Genomic DNA, 17,421 nt, shown 5'->3' on the forward strand with positions numbered 1-17,421 from the left:
CGCCAACATGCATGGAGGCCCATCATGTGGTGATCACATTAATGACATTGATTACAGATATTAGTGAGACCCTTCAGTCAAGCATAATAATGTTGAATGAACCTTTTATTTGTCTCTAATCAATTCTCATATATTTATGTAATCTTTGTATTAAATTAATTTGATCTTTGATGTGAGCTGTCAAACTGTGACAATGAATGTGTGTTTTTGATGAAGTGGATACAATGTCGTCTAATTTTCAAATAATTTAATTTTTATATACTGAAGATGCTATTATTGATTGCCAAGAAAATGAAGACTATGAACTGGAAGGATACAAAACCACCAACCACAACTCAGGCGAAAATGAGTTTGCATAATGGCACAAATGATGAAAGTCTGCAACTGTAAATGGACACTTTTATACAAAGGTAGACTTGTGTTACACCGTCTCTTATCGTTAAACCAAGCATGATGGGTTGTTTTGACAAAACTGTTGTATTATAATGAAGTACCACCGAAAACGTTTGTAACTGACCCTGCTCTGCTGCAAGTGCCCCTCTTTTGTAATTTTTTTTTCTTCCTCACACTTTTAATTTTTTATTTATTTATTTGTCTCTGTAAGGTCATATGTCAGGTTCTGTTAAAAATTAAAGATTAATTTTAAAAAAAAAAAAATCTTTAAAATCCCACAAAGTGGATAGTTCATATAACTTATCATAACTATCCACATTATAATTTAAATATTTACATATATTCACATACTGGTGCTAACTGTCTATTGCTGTTTTTCTTTACATTTATATTTCATTTTAATATTTACATATATTATATTTATTTTATTTTAATTGTTAACTATTACTGTATTTATATTTTATATTTCTACATAGTTATGCTAGTACTTATTTTGACTTGCTAATTCTCTATGCTGGCATCAACATGGTCGTCTTTTGTGTGGGACAGCCCAAAATCGCACAGTGTATACTGGGCTTTACATGCCTGAAGTTTCATGTTTTTTTTTTCTCCAGATTTTCTTTGATTCAGAAAAAGTATGTATTTTTATCTCAACTAAGTGCACAAAGTTACTTAAACAGATTACTGAAAACTCTTATCTTCTTAAATCACCACTACAGATAATTATCAAGTACAAAAAGTCTCATTTACTGACGGTAAATTTTGCAAGTTTCTCCAAAAGAGGAGATAATGTGTGCCGTCACCCTCCCCCTGAAAATGACCCCCCCCCCCCCCCCCGTCAGAGCTCTGGACCGCTCTTGTATTTTGAGGAGATATTAACAGTGCTCATGTTCAGAAGAAGTTCAGGGATTCTGTCTAACGTGTTTAGGAGCAGTTAAAATATTCCTCTCATCACTCATTATCAAGTTTTGAAACCGATGAAGTCTGCGGCTCTGTGCACGAAAGCATCTGATGCAACACAAGCAACATCTCTGATGCTCTAAATGCCAAACAGACAGCTATAATCTACATAATGAATTACACACAACAGTGAGGATGGTGCACAAAACTCAACTATAAAAACATTTCTAGGTATTTTATTTACCCAAACCTTGAAGGGTTTTTTTTCCCAGAGACGCCCTGTTTCACAATCACACCTATACATGCTGCTTTGCTCAACAACTCTTAAACCACAGCTGCTGAAAGAGCCAAGTAACTGATAGAAAAGTGTTTTTTTCCTACCTGTTTGTGCAGGGATTTGAACCAGCAACCTTTCAGCCTTAGCCGACGTCTTTGACATGATGAATGTTGAAAGCTGAAAAAAAATATGAGGGAAAAACAGTCAAATATAGAGGTGAGATAGAGATTTAAGTCAAATTGTTAACAATAATAAAAAATGCGTTATTGAATCAATTCTTAACTAAAATATAATTAGTATATAAAATAATAATTAAAAATAATAATAACATTGAATCACTATTATTACATTTTCATCATATTTTATGATAAACCAACCAAAAATACTGGATACAAAAATACAAGTAACTGATGGAATAACAGTGAAGCACGATAATGATTACTTCAACCGATACGATAAAAACTGACGATAAACTGACTCATTTTTCAATTTCAAAATTAATTTCATTTTTATATTTTTGTTCTTTTCCCTCTTATCTTCTTGTGTCAACTTGAATTGTACAAAAATAATGCAGAAAATAATATTGTGTTTGAGTTTTAGTGGAACTATAAAGAGGAACATTCCCCAAATTGTCAGGAAGCAGCAGCTACAGAACAGAAGTAACGGCTTTGCTGTGATCTCTGCATATTTACATGTTGTTCTATTTGTTGGAAGGAATCAAACATCAGATATCAGTTTATTCCTTCAGCATAACCGAGCTGGAAACTCACTACACCTGAACTCAAACCGCAAATATTTCGGAGACGCCGGCAGAGAATGAGAGCAGAGCAGACATTCGAGGACACCGTCGGAGAAAGATAGCGGAGCGGACACCAGTCGAGACACCGGCGGAGAAAACCCCTCCAGCGCTCTAAGTGAAGTCCTATATCTCCTCTGCCAAGGGCCGCCCCTGGACAGTATATTTCCTCCTTGTTCACTGATGATCTAAATAAGTCGCTAAATGTTTCTCCTGTTGAGGTTTTTTAAAAACAATGTCACTGAGAGGCTCAGAAAAGCCGCTAAATAGCAATAAAGTCGGCACGTTAGTAGTCCTCTCCTCCCGTCACCCTGGGACCTTAGATTGTCTTGTTCGTTTGTTTTTGGATGTGGAAATGTTGTTTTATTGCATAACATCATCAACGGTGTCCCCTACACTACAATGAAAACAAAATCTCGTCAATGGCGGGGGAGGAGTTAAAAAAAGAAAAAAGAAACACTGGGGGAAAACCCTGCTGCTGACTGATGAAATGTTGTGGACTGATCTAGCAGCAGTTTGACAGTTTGTGTGCACTGTCCACGTCAAGTTAAAAAAAGGAAACTGGGGAAACCCTGATGATGTTGTTGTGGACTGATCTAGCAGCAGTTTGACTCGCAGCATAATGCAGTGTGTGCAGTACTGGAGGAGTGAAACCATGGCATCATGGGCGAAATCAAAGCAATTTACGCTCATTATTATCAGTTCTATTTATAAGCCAAAAAATTTCAGCCTCAAGTCCACGTCTTTAACATGATGAATGTTGGAAGCTGAAGAAAGAGTGAAAACAGTCAAATATGTAAGTAAACTAGAGATTTAAGTGAAATTATTATAACAATGAAACATTTATTATTAGATGAATTATATAATAATTACATTATTGTTATTATTATTGTCATCGTTATTATTATATTTTACTTTAAACCAAACAAAAATACTTTAGTTTCTCTTAAGACACGTGATAGAGCTGTTACATAGTGAATAAAAATTCCATCCATCCATAAAGAAATGCATTTCAAATGATGTGAAGTCAAAGAATGTCACTGCAGCATTTTGAACATGCCTCTTCTGTCCACCTTCGATAAGTTTTCATGTCTGTGGAGAATGAAATCACGCTGGACGCATGAAGGCATAATTCATTTTTAACACTGCTGCTGAGTGGAAAGCATGATGTTGATCAAAATCATCAGCTGAGATATTTACTGTACAGATCTGTATCGGTCTTACACAACGACTACTGCTGCTGCCATTTTACCACAGCTGATAGGAAAACAAGAAACCTCAGAATACACCTGAGGAACTTCCATAAACACGTGAGAAAACTGGAGTTTCACAGTTAGTCAGGCTTGTGCTGCTATTTTCAAAATTAAAGTTGCAGAGAGAAACTTCTGTCAACATGTGACTTTAATAACCACATTGGAGAATCAATAATAAAAAGCACCTTAAAATCACAACATACTTGTTTCTAAGGGTGATAATAATTAGATGCTGCTGTTTTTGCACATGCAACACTGAGCTCAAAGGGAGGAGCCAGCTGGAGAATAACGAAAACGCTGCAGACAGTGACACTTTGACTAATGGTATCATGCAGTGCCCCCGTGGCCTCAGAGTTTAAGTCTGGCTGAGGACCCTCTCTCTCTCCCTCTCTCCTTTCATTTCCTGTCACACCTCCACTGTCAACTACTGGATAAAAGCTAAATTTCCCCCAGACACTTCCAGCTTTACAGATGAGGGGCCACACAAATTAAAACTGCGCTGAGTTCATCAACACATTCCTGAAAACATACATGATATTTAGGATGGCCTCCACTGAGTTTTTGCAACAACTGTTTCAAACTAAACAGCACTCTAAGACACCGCGTCCACTTCAGCAAATTAAAACTTGCTTCATCAACACAGACTAAAACACAGCATTTAATCTAAACAACAGAACAACCACAGCACTCTAAACACCGAGATAAACAACTGAGATTTGGAAATGAAACAAAGAAAATTAAAGACCCATCTTTTTAATCTGGCTTTTCATTTGGAGTGATATCATAGCCTTATTTTTTTAGGTTTTGATAATTGTTTTTTACTGTTATTTATTGACTTTTATTTGTAATTTTTTTGACATTTATTATTGTAAATTTACATCTTGCAAAATTATATGCATTGTTTGTTTTTTAAAAATTATTATTTATGTCTGTTGTTTCAGTTTTGCTATGCTCAACACTTCAGGGTGCATGTTTCTATGACAGGTTCTATATAAGTTAAAGTTTATTCATTTTTTAAAAAGTATGCTGCTCAGTTGTGTAAGTGAGCCACAGTAGTAGACTAAACTAACGGCTCTCCACTTCATATATTAGTAGTATTTGCAAATCATAGAAGTGCTTCATGGTAGCAAAATGTGACTAAATAGTCACGGCCTGGAGCTCTGCAAAAGCCCTGCTTTGTGTGTGTCTGTGGGAGGCAGAGAGCTGCAAGTGAGAAAACCAAAATGCCAGCGGCTTCTGAAAATGATGTAATAATTTGTACTCAATGTTCGTGATAATAGAGTAATTCTATACATCTCACATGGAACAAGCTGCAATAAATTGTGTATATTTGGTATACTGACCACCCCTATCCTCGTGTGTCAAAATTTAATGGCAATCCATCCAATAGTTGCTCAGATATTTCTGTGCTAAAGCAGTGGACCAACTAACCAGCACATTAACATTACCATTACATTTACATTACCTTCCCTACAGAGCCACAATGTTATCATGGCTAAAACAAAAGATTGGACGACTTTCAATCTGCAAAACAGGCAAAAAGTTGGCTGTTTGGTTGCTTTGTATTTGTTCAAAAGTGCAGATTGCCCTGAAGTTCACTTTGGTGAAGCAGTGTCACCTTGCTCTGTCAGAATGAATATAAAGAATTTGAATGTCCCAGAGCTTGAATTAAAGTCGGTGTGACTCCAGCAGAGTGTATGAATCACACACAGTCTCGCCCATGCACATTCCAGCAGAGAATTAGCATGTGCCAGAGAACATATAGTATGAAGTCTGTGGTATGTGTGTGCATGCATGTTTAGTATGGATATGTATCATAGGGCTGCAGTGCCATGTGACGCTGGCTCGTCTCTGGGACCGTCAGGTTTTCCTTGTCACAGTGTGTTGTGTGGAACTGAATCGAATCATCAGGTTGCATTTCTCTGGGAACTAAAGTGCACTCAGACTTCTCAGAAGGTCACACACCTTTGCCTGACATTTTCACAGCAGCTTAACAGCAACAAATCCATCAGCACTGCTTCAGAGCAAGCAGAGAAGGCTTTTACAGTGTTGCTGCCAAAATGGGAAACTGCTTTTTTGTTTATGAAGTCAATTTGATATAGGTGAACATCTGATGGGTCACTTTTGAATGTAAACAGTGAATATTTACTCCATTTTATCCACTTTAAAAAAGAAAAAAAAAAAACATTGCGAAAATCCTGACAGCTCCCAGCATTAGACCACTGTTCAAGACCAACAAACAACAAAAACCGGGTGTTTTTAACAGGATATTGGCTGCATTTTCATCTGTGATTGTGGCACCAAAAGCAGGTACTTTAAGCCAAAACATGATCTTTACCTAACCATAACCATGTTTTTTGTGCCAAAATATAACCACACATGAATCACAGTAGGCACATTTACATAAAGCCTACTAATCTGATTAGAAAATGTTTAAAAGCCCAAGTAGATTAAACATGATCCATATAAACACCTCAGTCACCTTAAACAGGCCCAAACTGATATAATTTTTGCGCATGCTCCGTCCTCACGTATGAGAACGTGACAACACACGCTTCTTCACTCCCAGAAAACTGCAACTTCCAAGCAGAGGTGGACTACAGCGGAGAAATGGTTTTAGTTCCAAACTCTTAGAGAACTTTACATTATTGGACACTTTGACGACAGGAAAATAAGGAATAACAATCTATTTAACTAAACCATGGAGGAAGAAGGTGGTGGGGGTGGGGGCAAATTGAAACAGTAGGCTTCATATGTTATCATTTACCATATGTCATATACATAAGCTTCTTGAATCAGTATCTTTCATCAGAGCAGAAGGTAGTTATTTCCAACTGCTTGTTTTTTGTTCAAAGGATTTCAAATGTCTGTGAGGATAAAGCACTGGTGTTTAGCTTTAAAGGTATTCACATCATAGACTGTATATATTGTGGACTCCAGTTTTTAAGCCTTGAGTTTGGCACTTTGGCACGATTGCCATCTTGGCTTTCTGGAGTCACAAGTTACACATAAGTATGCATAACTTCAAGCTGTGATAAAATTTAAACAGGTAAGTACCATAAAAATCCACTCCTCATATACTTATCATGAACAAGGAAAATTAGAAACCGTAAACAATTTTTTGTATCAGGCTGCAGATATGTTTAATTCTGCTGTAAACTTGGGCATTTTAACGCAGAGGTCTATGGAGATTGACACGCTGATGGAGCCAGCCTCAAGTGGCCATTCAAGGAACTGCAGTTTTTGGCACTTTGACATTGCCTTCATTTTTCAGCCCCAAAAGTTTCAGTTTGGTTCACAACCATACTGGTAGACTAGCATGGGAATTATAGCCCTTTTAACCCTCGGGCTGTGTGCACATAAAGGGTTACAAACTCTACATGGTTCATTAGATGTAGATGTTAACACCCACACTGGCTGAAAGTGAAAGGATGTAACTGATGAACTCAACTAAACTGAATGTCACAGAAATATTTCTGAGAGCTGTTCCTAGTGCAGCCCCAACTATTCATACAAACAATGATAATAGCTTAACATGTGTCTGCAATGGCAGTCACCATTATGGGACAATAAAGACTTGATTTCACCATGAAATTAATGTACAGTGAATTAAATGTGACTTGGATCTTCTGTCTTTGATGGTGTACAGATGAGAGGAGGTCAGAGCCATGACAGGATGCAGATAACATCAGAATTACAAAAACCCTACTGGAAAACATTGTTAACCCTTTGAAAACTGAGCAAAGTGGTTTCATTTCTCTCAAAAACATGAGGGAGAGGGCCATATTCTCAACGACATATAGTACAATGCTTCTAATAGATAGGAATTTAGTGACATTTTTTAAGGTCACAGAGACATGTTACCTGAGAAGGATAAACAGCAAACCACAGAACAGCACAATCTGCCTTTTCCAACTGTGGTATTGATGTCCATATTGTTCTGACTCGTGTTTTTTTGTCCTCTAGCATTCTCATATAACATGCTTTTTGATTAATGCTTCCAAAAACTATATTTTTAAATTTATGATCGGAAAATGATTCATAAGCTTGAAAATTATGGCACATCAGTCTAGTTAAAGAAAAAAAGCACCTGTTCAGCTTATTGTGAATATTTTCCCCTTTTTAATCTCGAGCCAGAAATTGATTTGGGGTTGGAAAATGTCTTTTGAACTTGTGCCAAAACTAAATGCTGTGTCATTTTGTGAGCTCATGGCCAAAAAAAGAAGAAAGAGAAAAAAAAGAAAAGATTTAAAGAGATTATCTCATCTGTCTGGATGTGCCCTGACTTGAATGCAGATTCAGAAGAAAAACATTCATAAAATCACGGTTGTTATAAGCAGAAAAGAAAAAATTAAAAATTAAATCAGTTTAACTGACGTGTGGTTCAATGTATAATGGGTAAAAAATAACTAATTATTTCTTCACATTTGAATAATTGCTCATTTTGTTTTATCAGATTGATTTGCTGCATTACTGGGAAGGTACTGCATGCCATGTGAGCAGCAGAGTTTGACAATGTGCCTGAAATATCTGCCCTGATATCTGATAATATTATTTTTGCCTTGCTGGTAGACACACCCATCCGGAGCGCTGAACACTGCAAGTACGATCTGGAAATGCTGCACCCCTGTTTTTGCTTTGTTGTTAATTTTTTGTTATTTAACACATGAATATAAAACATTGTCAAGAGAGAAACATATTAAATTTTCCTATATTTGGGCTGGTCCCAACAGACCGAAGACTTTCAGCCAAGCAGGCTTCATTAGTGGCCTTTTTCACACCTCATACACAGCAACTCATTCTACTCAGTTGAAAAAAGACCTCATCGCGTTCACACAAGCATTGGATGGGGGATATATTTAGGTTTTGGAAGATCTGGCAGCTATTCCTGCTGTATGTTGGGAGACCTTCTGCATCTTCACTGACAATGCAATCTTTTTGTCTATTTTATGTTTTGTTTTTATTTTCAGTTTTCGTTCATCCTCTTACTGGACTATGCTTAGCGTCTTGTATACGTAGGCCTAAAAATGTGTCTTGTGTGCATTGCACTGTTTTATATGTTGTTTTATGTATTGGTATGTTTCTCTATATTCAAAACCCAATACAAATATTTTATCTGTATAAGGAAGAGGCACATTAGAGATCAGGCCAGGATAAGCCTGGACAAGCCACCTGATACCTGTGCTGCCTGTCACAACATAAAGCTGCCTTGCATTTTTGCGGTATCGATCTGAGTGCTCGTCCCAACACAGCTAATGCACTGCTAGCTTCACTCTCAGGTCCAAACATCACTTAGCACTGACGATCAAACACAAGCGCACCCACAGACGGCTGGGAGTGCAGCGCTGGGCTGTTCAGATTTGTGGGATATCGGCCAGTGGGAAGGTAAAACTTTCTCATAGATTTTTCTATTAAAACCTGATGTGGGCAAAATTTTTGAGGGATGTCATCCTGTAAACCCCCACCTGAGTAAATATACAGCCACCATTAGTACCCTCCTCCTGAGGGAGCCTGCTGTTTTGGTCAGCAGCCAGGTCGTAATTGATCAGTTTTAAAAAGCTCTTAACCTGAGTCTTCTCCTTCATGTCCATCTGGCCTTCACAGCATCACTGATGTATTGGCTGAATCACTTGAAGTCACATGATCAGTGTGTTTCAGGGAAAGACCTGATGAAGATGTTTTTTTCTGGATTTCAGGACAAGCAGGCTTCTGTTAAAGGAATAAACCACCCTAAAATTCTGTGACACGATGATGAAAACAACTGATGTAGCCTGCATTTCCCACTTCATGCTATTGTTTTTTTATATATTAATTATACCTGAAACAATTTTTTTAGCAACAAAATTGCTGCTTATATTCCCAATGAAATCATTAACTGTTTTGTCTATAAAATGTAAATAAAATGGTAAAAAAAGAAAAATTCCTATAACCTAGAGTGATTTCTTTAAATATCTTGTTCTGTCTGACCTGACGTCTGATTTGTCTGATTTTTAGTTTACTATCACATACCTGTAAGTCAGATCCTCACAACTTTGAGTGTGGAACTCGGTATTGTTTTGTTTTTTTTTGTAATTTCTGCCTGAAAATTACTGACATGACCATCTCAAAATGCTTAATCTACATGTTTAACTTTATGTGGGTGTCAATTACAGATTTGCGCAAAACGTAACTGAAATTTTCAAAATGTCGATTAAACACAATTGCGAGATGACATTTGCGTTTCCATTGAGCGATGTTATGTGACTTCTCTCACAATAACATTTCAAGAAGCACGCCGATGGATGCTCAAAACATTAGCAGTGGTTTCAAAACTTCCGGATGATTTCAATTTGTGCAATTTGAGGGTTAATGGAAACCCGCCTTTTGTGACTGCACGTATGGCTGGGTTGAGTGTTCCTAGAGGTCGGGATGAAACATGACTTGCTGTCCTCTGATTTATGACTGAGATGAGTTTTGTAAGTGACTCCTGCTTGTCCTGACCGAAACACAATGTTTAAAGGCCTGTGGAGACTGTCTGAGGCTCATGGAACGTGCTGTTTTGGTTTGATTTCCCTCTATTTTCTCTCACGCCTTTTCAGCTAAAATCTCCATCACCTTGCCTCCCTGTCCACAGTGAGGGGTTTTAAACTAAGTGTACACAGCGTCAAATTGAGTTACGGTTCCATGTCAATAAACTGTTTTCACCCCCCCTCCCGTAAGAGCTGGGGCCAGAAGCTGACATCGTGATTGTCCTTGTCCGATTAGGCCGATCAATGAGACTGAACAGAGGAGGAAGAGGAGGAGCAGGAGGAGCAGAACTGAGGGACGTGTCTGTGTGACTTGAAGGAGGAGGGGGGCAGCTCCTCCCATAATTAAGTTATCATGCTGCACTGGAGGTCCATGTTTACGGGGCAGGCGAGGGAGTTTCCTTCACTTGGTGGACAACGCTGAGCTCGGAGTAGGCAGCAGCCAGCTCTCTCATTCTCTGGTTATTTCTGCAACTCATCCCTCGCTGCGCAGCGACTAGCGACCTGCACACACAGGCTGATTCAGGACAAGCCGGGGGGGGAGCAGCAGCAGCAGCAGCAGCAGCAGCAGCAGCAGCAGCACCTGCCTAACCCTCCATCAACACCCTCCCTCCCTTCATCCCCTCTGCCTGCCCAGCCCAGGACCTCGTCTCTGCTCCCGCCGCCTCCGCCGCCGCTGCCATCATGTGCGACTGTTTCCACCTGGCCTTCCCCAACTGGCACGCCGCCTCCTCTGGGACGGGTGGGCATCACTCTCTCTGCTCTCTTTTCCCTCTCACTGTGACTTTGTCTGTGCTGTTCCCTCCCCTGAGAGTTTCTCTGACTCAGCCGCGGTGCTCAGTGATGCAGCGGCAGGAGAGATTGTGTGTGTTTTTGTGACGGGAAGAATGAGTGTGAGGCGGCTGGTGCTGATGCTGAGTTGTGTTGCTGACCTGCAGTGAGCGCTGGGTGTGTCTGCGGAGTGCAGGGGGGTGTTTGAAGATGTCATCATCGAGGATGTCAGGCAGCGCTGCACTTCTCCCGGTTCCCTCCCGCTGCGCGTTTGAAGCAGAGGCTGAAAGGCAAACAGACTCAGTTTCTGTGGCAGTTCAGCAATGCAGAAAAAATAGCGACAGAGGATAACTTCCCGCGGGGAGAACATGAAAAAGGCTACTGAAATGTGGGAACGTTTCCCCTCCTAAAAAAAGAGCACAGATATGAGCTTTAAAGCTGCAGTCTTAATGTGAAAGAGGGAGCTGCTACCTGTACCCTTACATCACTTTTACTGTAGTAACCTAAAAACATTTCTGAAACTTTGGGATGCGGAAAGCTCTAAATATACACAACACCTATCTTAGTGCTTACATGACTCTAGATTATTCACAATTATAAACACGGACTTTAACCCTCAGAAACCTGCATCAGCATCTTTTTTTTGCATTCAGACGCCTTTCACGAGTAATTAAACCTTTGAAGACTAAGAAAATTGGTTTCACTTCTTTCAGAAACATGGGAAAAAAGGCAATGAGCATTGGCCAGAAATGGCCGTCACATTGATTATAATTATATGTTGAAAATCATGTGACAAAATGATCATTATTTTTAGGTACTTTTTTTCAAGTTATATCCTTGTCTTTTGTTTTTTTGTTTTACTTTCCTTTATTTACATCCTTTCTAAAAAAAATTATTTTCATAACTTCATAACTCATAACTAACTATTTTTTAAAATGATTTTTTACAGAATATTATGATTTTTAAGCAGTTTTACATCATTTCCTTGTTAGTGGTTTTTGGGGGATTTCTGGTTTTTGTTCTTGTGCTTTTTACTCATTTCTTGCTAATGTCTGCTCATTGCTCTCTTTTTTTGCCTTGCCATAGCCTTGTTTTTGAAAGAGATCAAGGCAATTTTCTCAGATTTCACAGGGTTAAAGGATCAGATCAAATTAGTCGGGAAAATGTACTCTATATTTTTAGTTACATCAAATGGATGCTAACGATCTGCTTCCATGATTAAACTCTTAACACGCATTTCAAATAAACCATGTCTGATCACATATGTGGACACAGATTACAGTTATACAGTTTGTGTGAAACTGATTACATTCAATTATATCAGTGACGCTTGCAAATTTGAAATTCTGCTGGAAAAGCATACGTCATTTGATTTATGATGATCAAAGTTTGAACTGCAGATCTAAAGAAATCGGGACCGGTTTTATCATTTTTTGGATTTTGTTGGCAATATTTCATGTGGATCTCATATCGCGTTTGTGTAAAATTTATGGTGTTGTTTGCTTTCCGTGGATATTTTCCTGTACACGAGCAAACAACAATTTATACTTTAAAATCACCGACGTCTTAAAATTTACCTCATAGGCTTCTACAGGATGGGCATGCTTACCGAGGAGGAATAAATCAAACAAACGATCAAAAGAAATTGCTGCATCACCAACGTGACATGTAGACGATATATAGTTCAAGGTCTTGTTGTGTCTCATTTACCCCTTTGAAACCGGGAGCAACATCACTTTCCTTTTGCTGCTTTTAGACACCTTTCACAAGTATTTAAACCTTTAACCCTGAGCATATTCTTTTCAAAAACATGGGAAAAAAGGCAATGAGTAATAATTGTAAAGCTAATATTATGCTGCATAAATTCGTAGATATAGAAAATTATTTTTAAAAAGACAGGAAAAATATATCAGGAAAACTAAAAAGCTAGGGGAAAACTATGTTCATAATTATACATTTACAATCATTATAATTTTTAAGTACTTTTTCCAGGTCATTTCCATGTTGTTGTTTTTTTTTTTTTAATCTCCTTTCGTTTAAAAAGAAATATTTAAAGTTTTTTTGTACTTTTTACAAATTTCTTGCTAATTTTTTCTTCCCATGTTCCTGAAAGAAATCAAGCCTCTTTAATCAGGTTGTCTAGTTTTAAGTACCTAGAAAATAATATTATGTTAGTTAGTGGACATCATAACATTATATATCATAAAAAAACATGTTGATGTGTGCTGTGAAAATGAGGTGAATCTCTCTGCTGTTCAATGATTCAGTTAAAAATAATACATTTCCCCCTTTCCATTTCCCACCATTCTCCTCATTTGCCTCTGCTGCTACTCTTAATTAAATCTGCCGGAAGATGTGGGGAGGTTTGTGTTGCTGAGAGGCTTCAGGCGGCGCTCAAGGTCAGAGCGAGAGAGATAAGCAGACAGAGAGAGGGAGCTTAGTTTACTGCGAGGATGTGAGCCAGACAGAGAGGCTGAGGCAGTGGAGCCTAAATCAGACGATCCTGATCCATTAGAAACCATCAGCTTCAGTCGCACAAATCCTGCTCTTAAATCAATATCCCACCAATTGAACGGTTTATATGTGTAGCTGCCGTCAGTCAGAGCACAACTGCTTCAGTGAAAAGAGTCAGTCTGAGTGTTTGTTTTAACCTGCTGAGAGCGTCAGGTGGTCAGGTGGACATTGCTTTTTTTTTTTTTTTAATGGACACTTTTGACAATAGTTTGAAATAGGGATGATAACAGCTAATTGATTAGCAATTTAATCAAATTTGTGAAATGTAAGCGATTAATTGATAAGCTTTGGAATGTTGTCAAAGTATATGCAATGTGTTGCTTTTATTTTATCATTTGACTGACAAAAAACACATTTAAAATTGTCTGAAAATAAGCAAATCTTTAAAAAAAAAAAAAGCAGAAGTTTGTGTAAAATGAGTGATGCAGATTATTTCCTGTGAATATTGCCTCAGAAATTAGGTTTCATGATATTTTATATTTTATAACTTCTTACACAGTTTTATAATGTTTTTTTAAACAATCATACATACTTAATATTTCCCTTTTTTGGCAAATAATTGGGCATTTTTCTAATAGATCTTTCACTGTTTAACTGCATACTTTTTTAATGCAGGATGAGGCTGTTTAGCAGAGAGTAAAAACACTGAATATAGTTAGTGTTCAGGACTTCACTGTGCATTTTATCATAGTTGTAAACCTAATTTTTAAATCACTTTTCAAAACAAAGTGACACAGTGCATGGTAAATCCTGGATTTAAAACAATACATTGGTAAAATTGCACTTAGGTATATAAAATCAAACAATCGGAATAACACAAAAATAAAAGAATATCCAGTGACAATATAAGATAATGACATTTACAATAATTAAACGAGAATTTTTTTTTTTAGAGCAGATACATTTTAAGTGATTAAAAAAAGTCAATATTTTAAATAACATTCAAAAACTACTGTATATATATATACATATATATATATATATATATATTTTTTTTTTTTTTTAAATTTTTTTTTTTTTTTTTTTTTTTTTTTTTTTTTTTTTTACTAAACCTCTTCAACAACAAGGCCTTGCCCCTGTGAAGCTTTAGCAACCCCTAGTGGGAGTCTTGACCCTCAGGTTGGAAACCAGTGTTATAGACTATTATGGGATGGTTCAACTCAGACTAAACACAGACTAAGGGAAATTTGACTTTTGGAATTGAATCTCAAAAACATAAAATAGATTTAATGAAAGGAACTGCGGGTCTAAACACTATTTACATGGCTGTGCGCAAAGTTAAAGTAGTAAATAACTTCAGTTTAATTGCTTATATTTAATGAGGTCTACCTAATATATCTGTGAGACTTTTCAATCAACTAACTCAACAACGATTAAATCTGAGTCACTTGGTGCTGCAGGCATGCGAGGGAAAACAAACACCAGGGAGTGTTTGCAAACACGGTTCAACCCAGGTGTAGACCGCTGCTGACCTGAAATGTGTATCAGGTCAGCAACTGTTTTTCATGTAATTACATGTTGTTGTAATACGAGAAGATTAGGACACAAATTCCGGAGCTGTGATGAAATTCGCTGTAAGACTCGCAGCAGATTAATAGATTGAAAGCATGCGCTTTTACAGTCCCGTGTTCATATAATCCATGCAGAAAATCTAATTCTGTTTTTTTCCCCTCCCTTCAGTCAAATCTTATTATAATTTGGATCCAAACAAACTTCCCTCCAGTGAAAGGAGCTTGTGTCTGTCTCCAAAAAAACCCCGAGCAGGACCCAAATCCAAGACCACAAATAATGAGCTGCTTTTCTTTATATTAGTTTAGTGAAGAGGAGAGCTTCAGGGAGCCTTCCAGGTGCTTTTCAACAGGAAACACGAACTGGAGCAGAAGGCGGTTACGTAAGAGATGAGCTGAGGACAACTAGCACAATAAAATCAGGATTTTCAGTCAAGACTAAATCTACAAACTGATTTATATTTTGCAGGATTGAAGTTTTTCTAAGATTTTTGTAATTTGAATCAATGCCAAAACAAGCAAGTATATCACAGGTCATATCATTGTGTTTGGACAGATGAGTCTGCGTCCTCATCAGTATTTGAAAGCAGTCGCAGCAGTTTAAAAACCTCAGTCTTAGTCACACTGACGCTGAGGGACGAGCCACACCCAAATCCAGCGCTGCAGTTGCACCCAAATATGAATCATGCAGGATCTGCACCACAAAAGACCAAAGCATCTACTGCTTGTACTTAAATATCTGCAGAATATCTTAAAGTCAAATTTAATATATCATAACATTTAGTGTATGATAAGTCAAACAAGTGAAAAGGCCTCCAATGTAGTTTTATTTTTGACAGTTTTAGTCAGCAGTGAGAGTTGTTATCAGGACCTCTGCAGCACCCACATGACAAATATTTGAGAAAGGAGTTTAAATGTACAGTGCCAGTAGTTCGGGCAGCAGATCTGGACATCCGGCTGAATAACATGAGAAATACTTCATCCAGTCATGCCAAGCAAGGCCTGAATCGTCCACAAAGCTTCCTGCACACACTGACGCCATGATTCACTGCAGCTGTGTACTTGAGACATGACAATGACAGATTTGAGACACGGTTAATTTAAAGAAAGTGTCTCTGTAGCTGTAAGCACATTTTCAAAACGGGTTGTGTATATGACAAAATTTCCTGCAAAACTCGTGAAAAACTCCCTATGAGATGGTTGGACAGTTGTCCAAGTGACTTGAATCCAAGACAGTTAAGTGTCGATATCTCCATTAATATGTCTACATCTTTTCTTTCCATCTTAATATGTCAATGTCAAGCTTTCCTGCTTCCAGGTGTGTCCTCTCCATCTAATCTGTTTGTCATGGCTGAAACATAAACTTCTCCTCACCTGTTTGCATTTCAAGAAGGACATTTAACACATTTGCAAATTTGTGTACAGAGGCTTAATGTCATATGTCTAGAGGGCTGTACTGGAATAAGTACTCTAATGTTTTACTTAAGTAAAAGTAGCATTACCAAAACATAGAAATAATTTGTTAAATGTAAGTCATACATTTAAAATTGTATTTAAGTATTAGAATCAAAATATACTTTCAGTACCAAAAGTAAAAACACTAAACATTTAGAAAGGCCTATTTCAGACAAATAAATATTACATAATTGCATGCTGATTACTAAAGCATTAATGTGTTTTTTGCTTTAATATTGCTGCTGGTAAAGGTGAAGCTCATTTTAATTACTTTATATACTGCTGGGCATCTTAATCCATAATAATGCATCACAGTTGATGAAAAGTTTTGTATTTATAATCTGCAAAGCAACTTCTAACTGAAGTTAGAAAAAGTACAAAAAAAAGTACTGGATCCGAAATGGTAGTGGAGCAGACGTGTAAAGTAGTATAAAATGGAAACGCATTGGTATTAATTCATGACAGATTAATGTAACTGTAAATATGTGGTGCAAAGTCTCTGACCCAAAGACTTAAAATAGTTAATTCAATTTGGGAGTGACATAAGTTAAGGAAAGGTATGACTGCAACCTAAAAGTGTCCCGCCTCCTTTGTCCATCTGAAACTGAACAAATCACTTTAGTCACTTTGGCAGTCACACTCACACCAGGAATGTTTTAAGGGCGGTTTGGACGACTTGTTATTAACACCTCGGTTTATTTCCAGGAGTTAAACAAACAGCAGCAGGTAGGTGAGTTTTTTGGCTCCACACTATGAGCTCTAACATTAAAATTCATAATTTATACCTGGTCTGACAGAGATGGATGGTGATGAGAGGGATGGTGCAGGTAGCTGTAAGGACTTGATTATAACATTTCACAACACGCCTAGACTGAGGTGTGCTTAGAGATCATGGCTCTTCTCTGTCGATAGATTTTCTCTTGTTTTACTTCTGATCCTGGTGTCAGAACCACGTATGTCTGTGATTGCAGTGCAGGTTGTGTGTCAGGTATAGCTCCAGTATCAGAGCTATCTATATGGTCATTTTATAGCTCCTTGAACTAAGATT

The 17,421-nt window shown here is 37.6% G+C and overlaps 1 protein-coding gene across 1 annotated transcript in view; it reads right to left on the reverse strand.

The window, feature by feature from the left end:
- The window catches only part of LOC121953560 (phospholipase B1, membrane-associated-like), a 100,475-nt gene that overhangs the window by 61,292 nt on the left and 21,762 nt on the right, over positions 1 to 17,421 (reverse strand). The window contains exons 5-6 of the mRNA XM_042500727.1: positions 11,058 to 11,179; positions 1,675 to 1,747 (exon numbers count right to left, since the gene is read on the reverse strand). Of these exons, the coding sequence (XP_042356661.1) occupies positions 1,675 to 1,732 (58 nt within the window). The 5' untranslated portion in view covers positions 1,733 to 1,747; positions 11,058 to 11,179. The remainder of the gene's footprint in view (positions 1 to 1,674; positions 1,748 to 11,057; positions 11,180 to 17,421) is intronic.

Source organism: Plectropomus leopardus, chromosome 14 (assembly GCF_008729295.1).
Source record: "Plectropomus leopardus isolate mb chromosome 14, YSFRI_Pleo_2.0, whole genome shotgun sequence".
Classification (NCBI taxonomy): Eukaryota; Metazoa; Chordata; class Actinopteri; order Perciformes; family Serranidae; genus Plectropomus; species Plectropomus leopardus.